This window comes from Aythya marila, assembly GCF_965140915.1.
Source record: "Aythya marila genome assembly, chromosome: 4".
NCBI classification, from domain to species: Eukaryota; Metazoa; Chordata; class Aves; order Anseriformes; family Anatidae; genus Aythya; species Aythya marila.
In genome coordinates this window covers 34,475,709-34,487,883 of record NC_139045.1, presented here as the reverse complement: position 1 = coordinate 34,487,883, position 12,175 = coordinate 34,475,709, and the positions used below count along the sequence as shown (strand labels likewise).

General features: G+C 37.7%; 1 protein-coding gene across 1 annotated transcript in view; it reads right to left on the bottom strand.

Moving 5' to 3' along the window:
* The window catches only part of TTC29 (tetratricopeptide repeat domain 29), a gene marked incomplete at both ends in the record, with an annotated part of 109,981 nt that extends 109,269 nt beyond the window's left edge, over nt 1-712 (bottom strand). The window contains one exon of the mRNA XM_082759540.1: nt 621-712. Coding sequence (XP_082615666.1) covers nt 621-712 — 92 coding nt within the window. The remainder of the gene's footprint in view (nt 1-620) is intronic.
* Between the last annotated feature and the right edge of the window lie 11,463 nt (nt 713-12,175).

Genomic DNA, 12,175 nt, shown 5'->3' with positions numbered 1-12,175 from the left:
TTTGTTTTATTAAATAGTGGAGCAGAATACTAACTGGGAGACCAGTACTAACTGGCAGAGAAACAAAAATGTATAACTAATAATAAGTAAAAACTAATAACTGGGAGGAGAAATAGAAGCTGAATGAAAAGCCATGCAGGCATGTGTAAGAGGATAGCTTGAAAGGATTATGGCATTGTATTTTACTCTCTCGATTATTAAGTACAAGATAATGTTTTTTCAATACAGTTTTATTCATTATGTTTTGAGATACCAAACTGTTTTTTTGTTTGAATATAAAGAAAAAAAAAAAACCATATTATTATTTTTTTAATCCAAATGAGTACATTTCCATTGACCTTCATTTGCACCAATGAAAGACAACACCTACTAATTGGAAATAACATCCTACAGCTCTTGAAGGGGGGTTGAAAAGTTAGGATGAAATATCAACCTTAAACAGAACACATTTACTTTTTCTTTCCTTTTAACAATGAAACTTTCTTAACAGAGGACTTCCTTCTCTTTGATTCTTGCATTTTTAAACATCACAACAAAGCAAGTGTAATTTTGCATATTGGCATAACTGATTGAAGTTATTCATGGTAAATACAATACTCTGAAAGAAAAAAGGCACATACCTTGCAAAGTCTAATGGTGGGCAAATGGTTTGCTCTATGAACCTGGGATGCTCACATGGGCTTTGTATGACTGCTTGAGGCAGCACATTCATTTCAACTAAAACAAACACACACCACATTATTTTAAACAATGCCTTCGCAATGATCCGGTTTCTTTTTATGTCACATCCCAGTTAACTCTCTTTTATTTCCATTGCATTGCATGTAATGCTGGGCTCCAGTTCCCCACAAATACTTTCAGGCCTCAGCTTTGTCTCATTAGGCCATAATGCATAGGAACAGTTGCGATCTTACTTTCAAAGGTTTTCTCTGTTACGTTGGACTGTTCTTCATTTACACAGAGGCAAGCAATGCAGGAGTCTTACTTGCATGTGATTCCCCATGCTTCCTCAAGCTACGCAGGGCCAAGTATTAATAATACTCCAAGTTAATACATAAGGTGAAGACAGGATCGAACATGCAGTGTGCTATGCAACAACAGGCACTGCATTAACATTCAAAATAATGCATAATTGCACCAGTAACAACCATGTGAGTAGAAAACCTAAGTAATACTACAGTTGCAACACAGGATTTTCTTAGAAGCACAAAGCCCCACAGTTAGGTAGACTCGTCTAGCTTGACATTCTGAAGTACATAAATGCTAATAGGACTTTTTTGTCATATAGAGCTACTGTGTTTTTTCCCCAAGTATTCAGCCTACACTTCGTACCATTAAAGTTTCAGCTGCCAGTTCCTTCATTTTGCATGTCTGTGATCTGAGGACGTTAGCAGCAGGAGCACCCTTACTTTTAAATTTGGTTTAATGTAGGTATTGCATGCCCTGCTGGTAGGCCTCAAGGCACAAACTTTTAATAGGGATGGGAAAACAGAATATAATGGGGTGGGGGGTGTTAACTATTTGCTACATTTGATGGAGGGAAATTTCTTTTACAGGAAGAAATAGATATGAATCATCTTGATATGGAATGAGTGGTATCAGACTAGCATAGTATTTTATATATTAGCCTTTTGTGGAAAAAAAAGTCATTTCACTGCTGAAATATTTTGCTACAGCTATTTTGAAGTATTTTTTGTACTGTTACTTAGAATGGAGTAGCAATAAACAACTATGAATTGAAAGGATAACATAAAATGCGATATTTCCTTTCAGTCATTCTTTGAGGTTTAGTACTAAGGATAAGTTTGTTACAGAAATAAAGATATTATTTATAAATAATTCGCAATTAGAGGCAGCAACATTTTACACAAGTGTGCAATTGAAAGAAAATAAAATACCAATAAAAGCATTTAGGTAATTCATCAATATAAAAGATTATGCTTCCTATAAAGAATGTCAGGTTGGTATCCACAAGCAATATAGAAAGGAAAATCTCCTTCTAGGAAGATGCTATTGAGTGAAGAGTAGCAACTAAACTTTGTAACAACATTGAAGCCCAGAGAAGAGGCAAAGCTCTCTACAAGCCTCAGTTTTGAAGAAATGGGTGGAAAAAAAACACAAACAGACCAGGGTTGAATGGCAGGTGTTGAATTTGGCAGGCAGAAGAGCCAACTAACTGCAGCAATGGGGCAGGAAACTTAGGGGTAGCAGCTGTAAGGAGGCCCAGAAAACCCTGTCAGCGCCACTGCAACCACCAGAAATACCTAGTTTTAACTAACAGGTAGGGGGACTTATGCATCTTATTTACTTAACCAAACACCTAGGGAATGCAACAAATGACAAAACAGCCCAGTTTGGCACTAAGGAAGCACTATCCCTAGCTCCTCCTGAAATCAGTAGGAATCTGCCTGTACTCTGGAATCACCCCAACATACATTGAAGCTAAAAGGCCAGCTGATGGGAATGGCATTTCCCAGTGTATTTTAGGTGGCGGAGAATAGAATCCCTAGTTCTTCCTACACATTTTTGAAGCATGCTTAAGTCTAACCAGAGGATGGGTATTTCCCAAGGCAGAGAACAGCCCAGAAGTGGCAGAGCTGCATCCAGCCGTCTTCGCGGAGATGTTTGCTGCTACCTTGCACCCCATGAAACAAAAGGACACAACAGACCTGTAGCCAAGCTGCTTTGTTATACTGAAAGCACTGATTTGACTTATTAAAAAAATCACTATGTTTTAAAAGTCTACAGCTTTTTTGACTTAATTTATTCCAGGTAACCTGCATCGGGTCACAGCCCAAGGCAGCATTCTGTCCCCCCACGCTCGAGCCCCTGCCCACCATAGGGTCCTACAGCGTTTCCTAGTCTACCAACTATGAACCAGCAGCATTTTTTTTCCACCTTCACTCCTTCACCCCCCTGCACAACCTAAACCCTAGCGCTACCTCCGCCCCTCAAATACAGAAATAAAGCCACTGGGCTTCCCAGGGAACGGACCTCTCCTCATGGCGCGGCGCACGGCGGTTACCGGCCCCCGGCCGCGAAATGGCGGAGCCGCCCCGCGGCCGAGAAGGGGGCGCCAGGGCCGGGGCCCCTCGGGCTCGGCTCCGGTGCCGCGGCCTCGCCACGGCCATGGCAACGGGGGCGGGCGGCGCTCAGGGCCGCCCTCCTGCTGCCGCCCTGCTCGAGCAGCAAGGCCAGGTTTAGACCGTGTGAAAGCTGTGAGGAATGAGCGCAGCTCAAGTTTTTAGACGTTAACAGGTCTCTGATGTCAAAACTGCGGAGGGTTTCTGGAGTCCCAGCTCGTTGGATGGGAGGGGACGCTGGTGGTTGTTCCATCCAACCTGTACGAGCAATGCTCACAGAGAAGTCTTTGCCTATCTGCAGTGGAAAGGAAATGCAGTCATTAGAAAATCGATATACTCAGGCTAACTGAAAGCTTCAGCTTCGTTGGAGCTCCAAGAGAAGCATATCTCAAAGCTAAATAAGTTTCTGAAGCTGGCAGGCAAAGAATCAGTGGCAATATCTTACTGATACTTAAGGGAACATTTATACGTAGTCTCTTAGGTTATATAAGAGACCTTATATAAGGTGATCACTTATAGTGGACAAGCTTTTTTTCTTTCAGGATCTCTTGTCTTAGACATACTTCAGGTCTTTTGAGCAGTTAAAATGAGCAAGCAGAGAAGCCTAGACCTAATCTCTAAGAGACATAACATGAAGACTGGGTTTGGGGAAAATTCTGTCGAGGAGAGCCCACAGCCTAATTTATTGTAACAAAGGAACTTCCTTCTAAGGGACTGATCAGCTAGGGAGTCTGGGAGCTTCGAAGAGTTGGAACTACTGAGAAAGAACCAATGAATTTTTGGGAAGTGTGAATGGAAATGATGAGAAACCATGATCAGGATGCCAAAGAGTACGAAGAGCACAGATTTTTCAGTAGCCTCTGTTCTGCCGTTGGAAACTTGACCCCAGAAGAAGAGGTCATTTTTAGTACAGATTTGACCTAGTTTTTATTGTTAAAACTGGTTGGAAACCTGGCATGTCAAAATCAATTGTTATGATCTATTTTGGAAGGATCAAGTGGACAGAAAGCACTTCAAAAATGGCATTACCTGCTTCTGAGTTGATGGCAATCGGAAGCAAATGATCTTGAATGTTCATGGGTCAATGTTCTAATGGATAAGTCAGAAGTTGACAGAGTACTTAGCTGATATCAAATCACACTAGAGAACAGCATGACCTATGCCTTACCCATCTATAACATACCGGGAAAACGCTCGTGTACTGTGGTGATTTTCAATCTGAGTGACACATGCTGGAGGTCTCATACTGCCAGTGTTAAAATGTACTTGGAACTTCAAAATATTTTAAATGTCAATTTCCTAACTCAAAAAGTGTTGTATCCAACACAGGGGAATTCTATATTAGACCTCACCTTGACAGATAAAAAGGAATTGATCACAGAACTAAAAATTAGTCATAGCTTAGGTATAACTGATAATGATTTGATCACATTTGTTATGAGCAAACAGAATTAAGTCCAAACCAATAATATATACACTTAATCCTTTGAAAGGCCTTATTTTATGAAGGTGAAAACTACTATAAGTCTTTTGGGATAAAGAATTGAATTTGAGATGGTACAAGGTTAATTGGAAACTGTTTAAGTATGTTTGCCCAGATACCCCCAAAGTCATAATCCTAAGGAATACATATTTCAAAAAGCTATGTTGGTTAACAAGGAAAATTTCTATGAAATAGAAGAAATGGGGTATCATACTTGTGCACTGAAAGTTAGAAATTGTAGAAAATGACTACAGTCACAGGCAAAATATGGAACTGCCAATATAAAACTCAGTAAATAAATAATTTGGTAGAGGACAGGTAATTTCTATTAACATGAGCTTCTAAAAAAAAAAAAAAAAAAAAAAAAAAAAATCGATCCTGGCAAGCAGACTTTGTTTTCATAATGAAGCTGCAGGTTTCACATATAGATTTAATTAGACTTCAGCAACACATTTGACTTACCATACGTATTTTTGCATGAAGTGCTTCTATACATAAACTTACAAAGAAAACTTACAAAAAATGGGAAAAAAATGGCAGATTTAAAATTACTGTTAATGTTCTGGAATAATATCTGAAATAGTTCACAAGCAGCCATTTTACACTATGGGTATGTCTGCTGTGTTAAACATATATAATTCATTTGACTAGGAAGCAAAGTAAGATTTCTTTTTTTATGGAAACATGTTCAAAGGATCCTGAGTGCCAAACAATGTGTAACTCAGAAAGGACACTCTTTAACAAAGAATCAAAGGCAGTCACTATCTGTGTAGTAACATGAAGAGGCAATATCCTTTCTGTGGTTAAGGATGAAACCAATTGCTATTACAGTGCTGTGTTGTAGCACCAATATAATTGGTCTAGAAATGTTTGGCAGGCAACTTCTGAAGGGGAAAAAGTATCTGTTCATGGAAAAACAATAAAAGTATTTTCACTTGCTAACAATTTTTGTTGTTTGTTCAGCTTTAATGGCTGGATGAAGATGTGATTACTTATATATTGTTTGTGCTTAGATGCAGCCATGCCAAAAACTTATCAAGGCATTTCTGGATAGTCTTGAATACTGCTCACAACAATAGCTAAGAATCCCTGCACTATTTCTTTATCCATATTAAAAAAAAAAAAAAAAAGCACTAAAGTTGATAAAAAATCCAACAGTGTTCTTGTATGTACTGAAATACATACAGATGTATTGTATGTACTGAAAATTTTGTAGGCTATCCCTCATCTTCAAAATCATAACTATCATCTCTCTGCTTTAAATGTACTGGAGGGAGCATCATATACATAGCTTGCTTTTGACTCCTGCCTAGCTGTCCATCTTCACCCCCTAATAGTTTTGATTTTTTCTGTTACCTGTTAACCTGTCTGCTAAATATATATATAATAATTGAACTGTCCCTACTCCTCCACTCTAGAAGAGGGGGAAAGAAAATGGGAGTTGGGGAAAACTGAAGTGATCATGGAGAAAAATATGAAAAGAGAAGAAAATGTCAAAGTGTCAAAAATGCAAAAATGGGGAATGGGACGGTAGCAACACTGAGCATTCTACCAGGCAGCAGTCAGTGTACAGACATGTACAAAGTACACAAGAAGTACAACAGCTAGTGCAGGCTGCTGTGGAGACATGACAGGATGATGGAACAGGAATGATCTCTAATGAGGATTTCTTAATCAAACTTCCTCCTCCTCCAGGCTGAGAACCAGCATCAAAAGGAGGTCAGTGAGGACATTCTGCAGCTCTGTGAGACCTCGGATGGCACACTAAGCTAGGTACTGCTTTGGCATGAACTTTAACCAAAAGGTGACTGTGGCACTATGTTGTTCTTCATACCAGATGAAATACACAGAAACTAAGAAAACCAGAGAATTTCTGCAGTCAAATCTTGTAAGATTTTGCAGTCAATACTTCTAACCTAAATTTTAATTGTTTTGTGTGAAAATTCTTTAAAACAAGTAACTAGAAATCTACCACTTCTCAAAAAGGATAATCTTTCTGAAAAAATGATTATTTTTTTTCTATGCATCTTTTCCTTATACATGTGAGATGTAAACAGCATTTCTACCTTTCAATGTTACTATGTTAGTGAAATGTGTAGCTCACTGTAGTTATCATAGGCCAAGGACCTCCAAAAATGTTTTTTTTTGTACACACAATAGGAACCACTTCCCTAGGTATTTTACAATATTTTTCTTTCATAGCAGACTCTTCAAGACTGCATTTAGGGGTTTTACTCATAATCAGTCTGTGATACCCCTCTGGTTTCTTCAGAGATGAGCATGAGGAATTTTTGAATTAGTATGGAGCCCAGTTCTGCCACGTGTTGATCAGGTCCTTTGTCAGTCGATAATGGTGATTGGATGGAGTAAATGTAATAATTAGCCACGTTAAGCAAGTCTTACATTTTGTTCCAAGGAAGCCTGTGCCAGGCAAGACCTGGAACTGCTTTCTTTGACCGCAGTGAACAACTTTTGCATATAACAGTTATGTTTCCTGTAAGAGCCATCAGTTTTAATTTCAGAGCCAGTGGTAACGCACAACTAAAACTGGATGATTTGGCCCTTATTTTTTTCTTCATGGCAAATACATATTTAGATCTGAGTAAGTAGGATCACGTTTACTAACGATTTCCAGTGTTCTTCTAATGTGGCACTTGCATCCTGTTCAACCAGCCTCAGGAATGTGTCACCATGCATCTCCTCTTTTAGCTTTTTGTTTGAGTGATGAGTTGGAGACAACAGTGCTGATGAAGATCAAACAAACTTATGGTGTAAAAGTCACTGCAAAAATCTCTAGTCTTGCTGTTCATTATATATATTTTATGCATCCATATACTAGATCATTGTCAAGCGCCATTACTGGCATAATAGGTTTAGGAAAAAGCCAAATATTTGAAAGAGAATGCAAGTATCCAAAATCTTCACTTCATGGTTCTTGTCACGTTTCATATTGCTGTGGCTTTCAGCTAGTACTTAGAATTAAGTCTTCCACACTAATATTAGAGCAACAGGATTAGACACCATCAGGCTTCTATTTATCAGGCTTTCCATTTCTCTCAGCTTGCATAGTTTAAATACTACAGTGGGAAACTAAGCAAAATAGGACCGTGTTAACAATGCTCTAACCTGCTGGTGAGCATTTATTTATATATGTTTTTCCATTAATTTCAAATGAAACCATTCATATGACTAACAACTTGGTAATGTAAGTAGCAACCCTTCCAGGTTTATCTCTAAACCAGTAGGTGTAAGGGTCGATATAGATAGTAGGAGGATAAATATAATTATGGTTTACTAAAACAAGCAATGGTTATTTCATTAACAATCTAGTATGAGTGCTTATGAAAGTATGGAATGTGCCTTGATAAGAATAGGTACTAGGGAAAAAGGTATGCCAAAAAAAAAAAAAAAATTTTTTTTTTTTAAATTTTACAAGAGTAGCATTTCTTCAGCTATTGAATTAAGGGATTGAATGGCCAAAAAATTCTCTTATTCAGGCCTTATGGTTCTGCATGCCTCAAAATTTGAGTTTTATGTTCTTCAAAAGAGGGTAGAAACATTTATTTGTAGTCCTGGAAGTACCAGAGATACCATACTTCAATTTTATGGCTATTAGAAACCACAATTGAATTCACAGAAACCTAACAAATTTCAGAAGTATCTAAACCACTAATTATTTAATCTGAGAGACGTGTGAGAATAACAAAGAGGTGGCATTGTACAAAGGTTTTACTGGCATTTGTTGAGATCTTTTAATAAGCTTACCCATGAATGATAGGGCTGCAAGTAACAGCGCTTTCCAAAACTCAGGCTGTTAAGTCTTATGTTGTGCCATTGTAGGTCCTATATTCTACATGCATTAGAGAGAAAATTGCCCCAGCGTTGCTGTTTTGCTGTTTATATCTTCTCTTCCCCTTTCCGCCCTACCTCCCAACCCTTTCCATAAACTGAAATGCATCCCATTAATATCTGATCCTGGTTTTGTTTACTTATTTTAGGTATTATTATTCATAGATTTATGGGTATGCCTCAGATAGATTTGCACCTACTGAAACATTTGTAACATTACCATCTTATATGGTTTACCTGTCTAGAATACCTGCATAAGAAGTTAATCAAACTACATCACTGACTCAGCTCGTAAGTACAACTTTTTCATCACCATAACGGTATCTACATGACATCCAGCTTATCATCATGAATTATGGGGGAAAGGATAAACAACCCATTAAGAAGTTAAAGGCCCACAAAGGTGCAGTTTGATAAAGGATAAAAAAAACTCCACAGGGTACATATAATAAGATCTCTCTCCCCTGAAGAGTGATTATTATCTTTCTTTCATGAGCGTCAAAGACCTGGAGCTTCTCAGTGCCTCAGGCAAGTGAGTTTGAAGGTCTCCTTCATGACTGAATGGAAAATAGTAATCAGAATTTAGGTTAAGACTGTTTATTCTGTACGGTATTTTTTAGAAAATGTTTTATGTGTAGAACTGATGTTAATAACTGATAGAAACAGCCACTGTATTAGGAAACTTTACTGTGTTTGTTGTATTCAGTATGTCATCGTCTATTTCATCTGGTATATGTTGGGACAAGCTTTGTTTCATGGAGCACTGGGCTAAATAGCTCTGCCTAATACACTTATTCCCATTTAATTTCTGCAGTCTTCAGTCTGTAATAAATGGAAGTCTGTGCAAAAGAGTGGTGACTTACAGATAAAGATATCTTTATAACCCCAAGAGAAATATGTTATTCTTAAATAAGTTTTCATTTCCTAAGACAAAATATCCTTACTGTATTGTAATTAATTAAATATGTCCTTTTCATGCTAACAGAAGGGAGTAGTATTTACATTTTTTCAGATTCCTCTGAGTGAATTTCTTGATTCTACACGAGGTATGACTTGTGGCTGAATCAGGATCTAAATTAAAGGAGATACAGTAAAAATTAATGACTTAAGTGATGACAATAGAATTATCCTGCACAGTTCTCTTCCTTTTCTGTTACATTATGCCTAAGTTGGTGAAAAAAAATCATTTGACATCATCAGAAAGATTGCCAGCGAAAGGTTCTCACATTCATTATTGTTGAAGAGTACTTTTTTTTTTTTTTCCCCCAATAAGCTGGAACTCAGAAATTTTGTACTTGGTCCCTGAAGATTGTTTAAACTTCTATTACACTAAATGGCTCTTAAACTTCTGTTACTGATTTCTAGTTCTGGTGACGCCCATTGATTGCTTTTCATCTTAAGTCATCTAAATCGTAAACAGTGACAACACTGACAAGTAACTACATATTATTTATAGATAATATTTCAAAATGGAGCCTAGCCTCAGACCTTTGTGCACTACTGCAGTGTAAATGATAAATAACAGTATGTTAGCTGCACAGAACAGATGCCTTTTGTGGTCAGTAGATCTGAAATTCTCTGTCTAGCTGACTTCTGGAACACTGTCAGTGACAGCCAGCATTGCCTTTGGCCTAATCCCTGTTGGCCTGTGATTTATATAACTTGTTCAGGTAGAAAGTACCCAGTGGAGGCTTACCTACGTTTTAAATGCCTACCTATTGAGGTTTATAACTTTAAAGTAGCTGGAGTGAAAAAGGCATAGAAAGGTAGTATCGAGGATAAAAATCACTTGGTGTTGTTATGTAGTCCTAAGACATTTAGTGTATCATGCCAGAGACAGTTAAAATCCTTCAGGGCTGTAAGTCTATGGATTAATGGATGTTTTTTCTCCACTGTAAACTCTTTTGTATCCATAAGGCTAAGAAATGTTGCTCTGTAGGTATAGGAGATGTTTAAATTGAACTCTGGAAACTGCTTTGGGGATGAAAAGTACCATGTAAATATATCCTTCCACTTTCAGGACTTACAGGTACTTACCTTCAAACTGAACTTGAATTTATCCATTGTGATAAAAGCATTGTATATATTAATGTAATTTCATATTAGTGTCTGTATCAAATTATTTTGTGGAAGTTTCTGATATATTAGATTGTTGTTATCAACCAGCCAAAACAGTGACACTGAAATTCTAATGGAGGCTATTTTAACATTCCCCATCAGTGACATGAATATAGGCTTCATTTATTAATTGTAGCTGATTAGCCACAAGGCAAACATTTAATTAAACCTTGAGAGACAATAACATTGCACATAAATTATCCATTTAAGAGCACATAGGTCTTTATATTTCATTAAAAATTGTTTAACCAATAACCACGCATCTTAAGCTCAATCTGTGTTTGCACAGATTTGAAGTCAGAAAATCCCCTAGTGCATTGCTGTTTTTTCAGACATTTATTTCTTGATGCATTTTGATTTGTATTTACTTGCCACTTGTTCATGCTGCTTTCCTGATTAGTGAGACTGTCACTCAAGTCATGTATTAACAATTGATTAAAGAAATCCAACCAAAATTATTTACTTTTTCATTTATTTCAAAATAGTCTAAAAGGTACAATAGGTGCTCAAGGAATTGTTAAAAGTAGAAATCAAAACAAATACAATTTTATATAGCTATATATTAAAGTCTTCTGCTTTGTATTATTTTTGTCCCTATGCCACTATTTTCTATTCTTTTAGGACTGAGGAAATCCTACAATAACACATGCTTGTTGTATACATTTTTCTAAAAGCACCCATGCTTTGCTTGAGTTTGAACAGATCATTATCTGCTCTGTGAAGTATCTCTAAGAAGTGAAAGCACCCTCAAAATAATCGTGGTCAGGCATGGCATAAGCCTGGTGAGCAGGTCATTTTTCTTCAGTGAATGTTATGTTCTGAACACTACATGTTCTGAATAATGTAGACTGAGGCAAAGACATCTGACAAGTAGGTGAGTAAAAGAAAAAAAAAAAAGTAAATAAAAGTACCTGATAAAAGAGAAATATGGTTTTGCTAATATAAAACAGTTTCATTTTTTCATACAATTTTAAAACTTGCAGCCCAACCTCAAAGTTGGGTTGATACTAAATACTATTTTGCTATCTAATGGTGTTTTATAAGGAATATAGGGGAGCATTATGTGAGGTTTCCTTGATTTTTCTTCAGTGTATTTTTGTTGATTAAAAAAATACACAAGTATCAAAAACATTTGTACGTATTGGACAGTGCAAGTTGTCGTGGTTCCGCTCGAGTGGGCAGCCGAGCTCCACCACAGCCACTCTCTCACTCCCCCTCCTCAAAGAGGAATGGGGAGAAAATATGTGAAAAGGGCTCAAGGGTTGAGATTAGGACGAGAAAATCACGCAATAATTATTGTAACGGCCAAAACAGACTCAGCATAAGGAGATAGTAAGATTTATTGCTCATTACTAACAAGCTAGAGAAGTGAGAAACAAAGGAAAGAAACCAAAAGCACCTTCCCCCCCCATCCACCCTCTTCCACCTCCTCCCCCCAAGCGGCGCAGGGGAACGGGAGAATGGGGGTTATGGTCAGTCTACAGCGCTTCTCTCTGCCGCTCCTTCTCGGTCACTCTCGTCCCCTGTGCTGTGGGGTCCCACCCACGGGATGCAGTCCTTGATGAACTGATCCGGCGTGGGCTTTCCACAAGCAGCAGCTCTTCCAGAACTGCTCCAGATATGGGTCCGTACCATGGGGTCC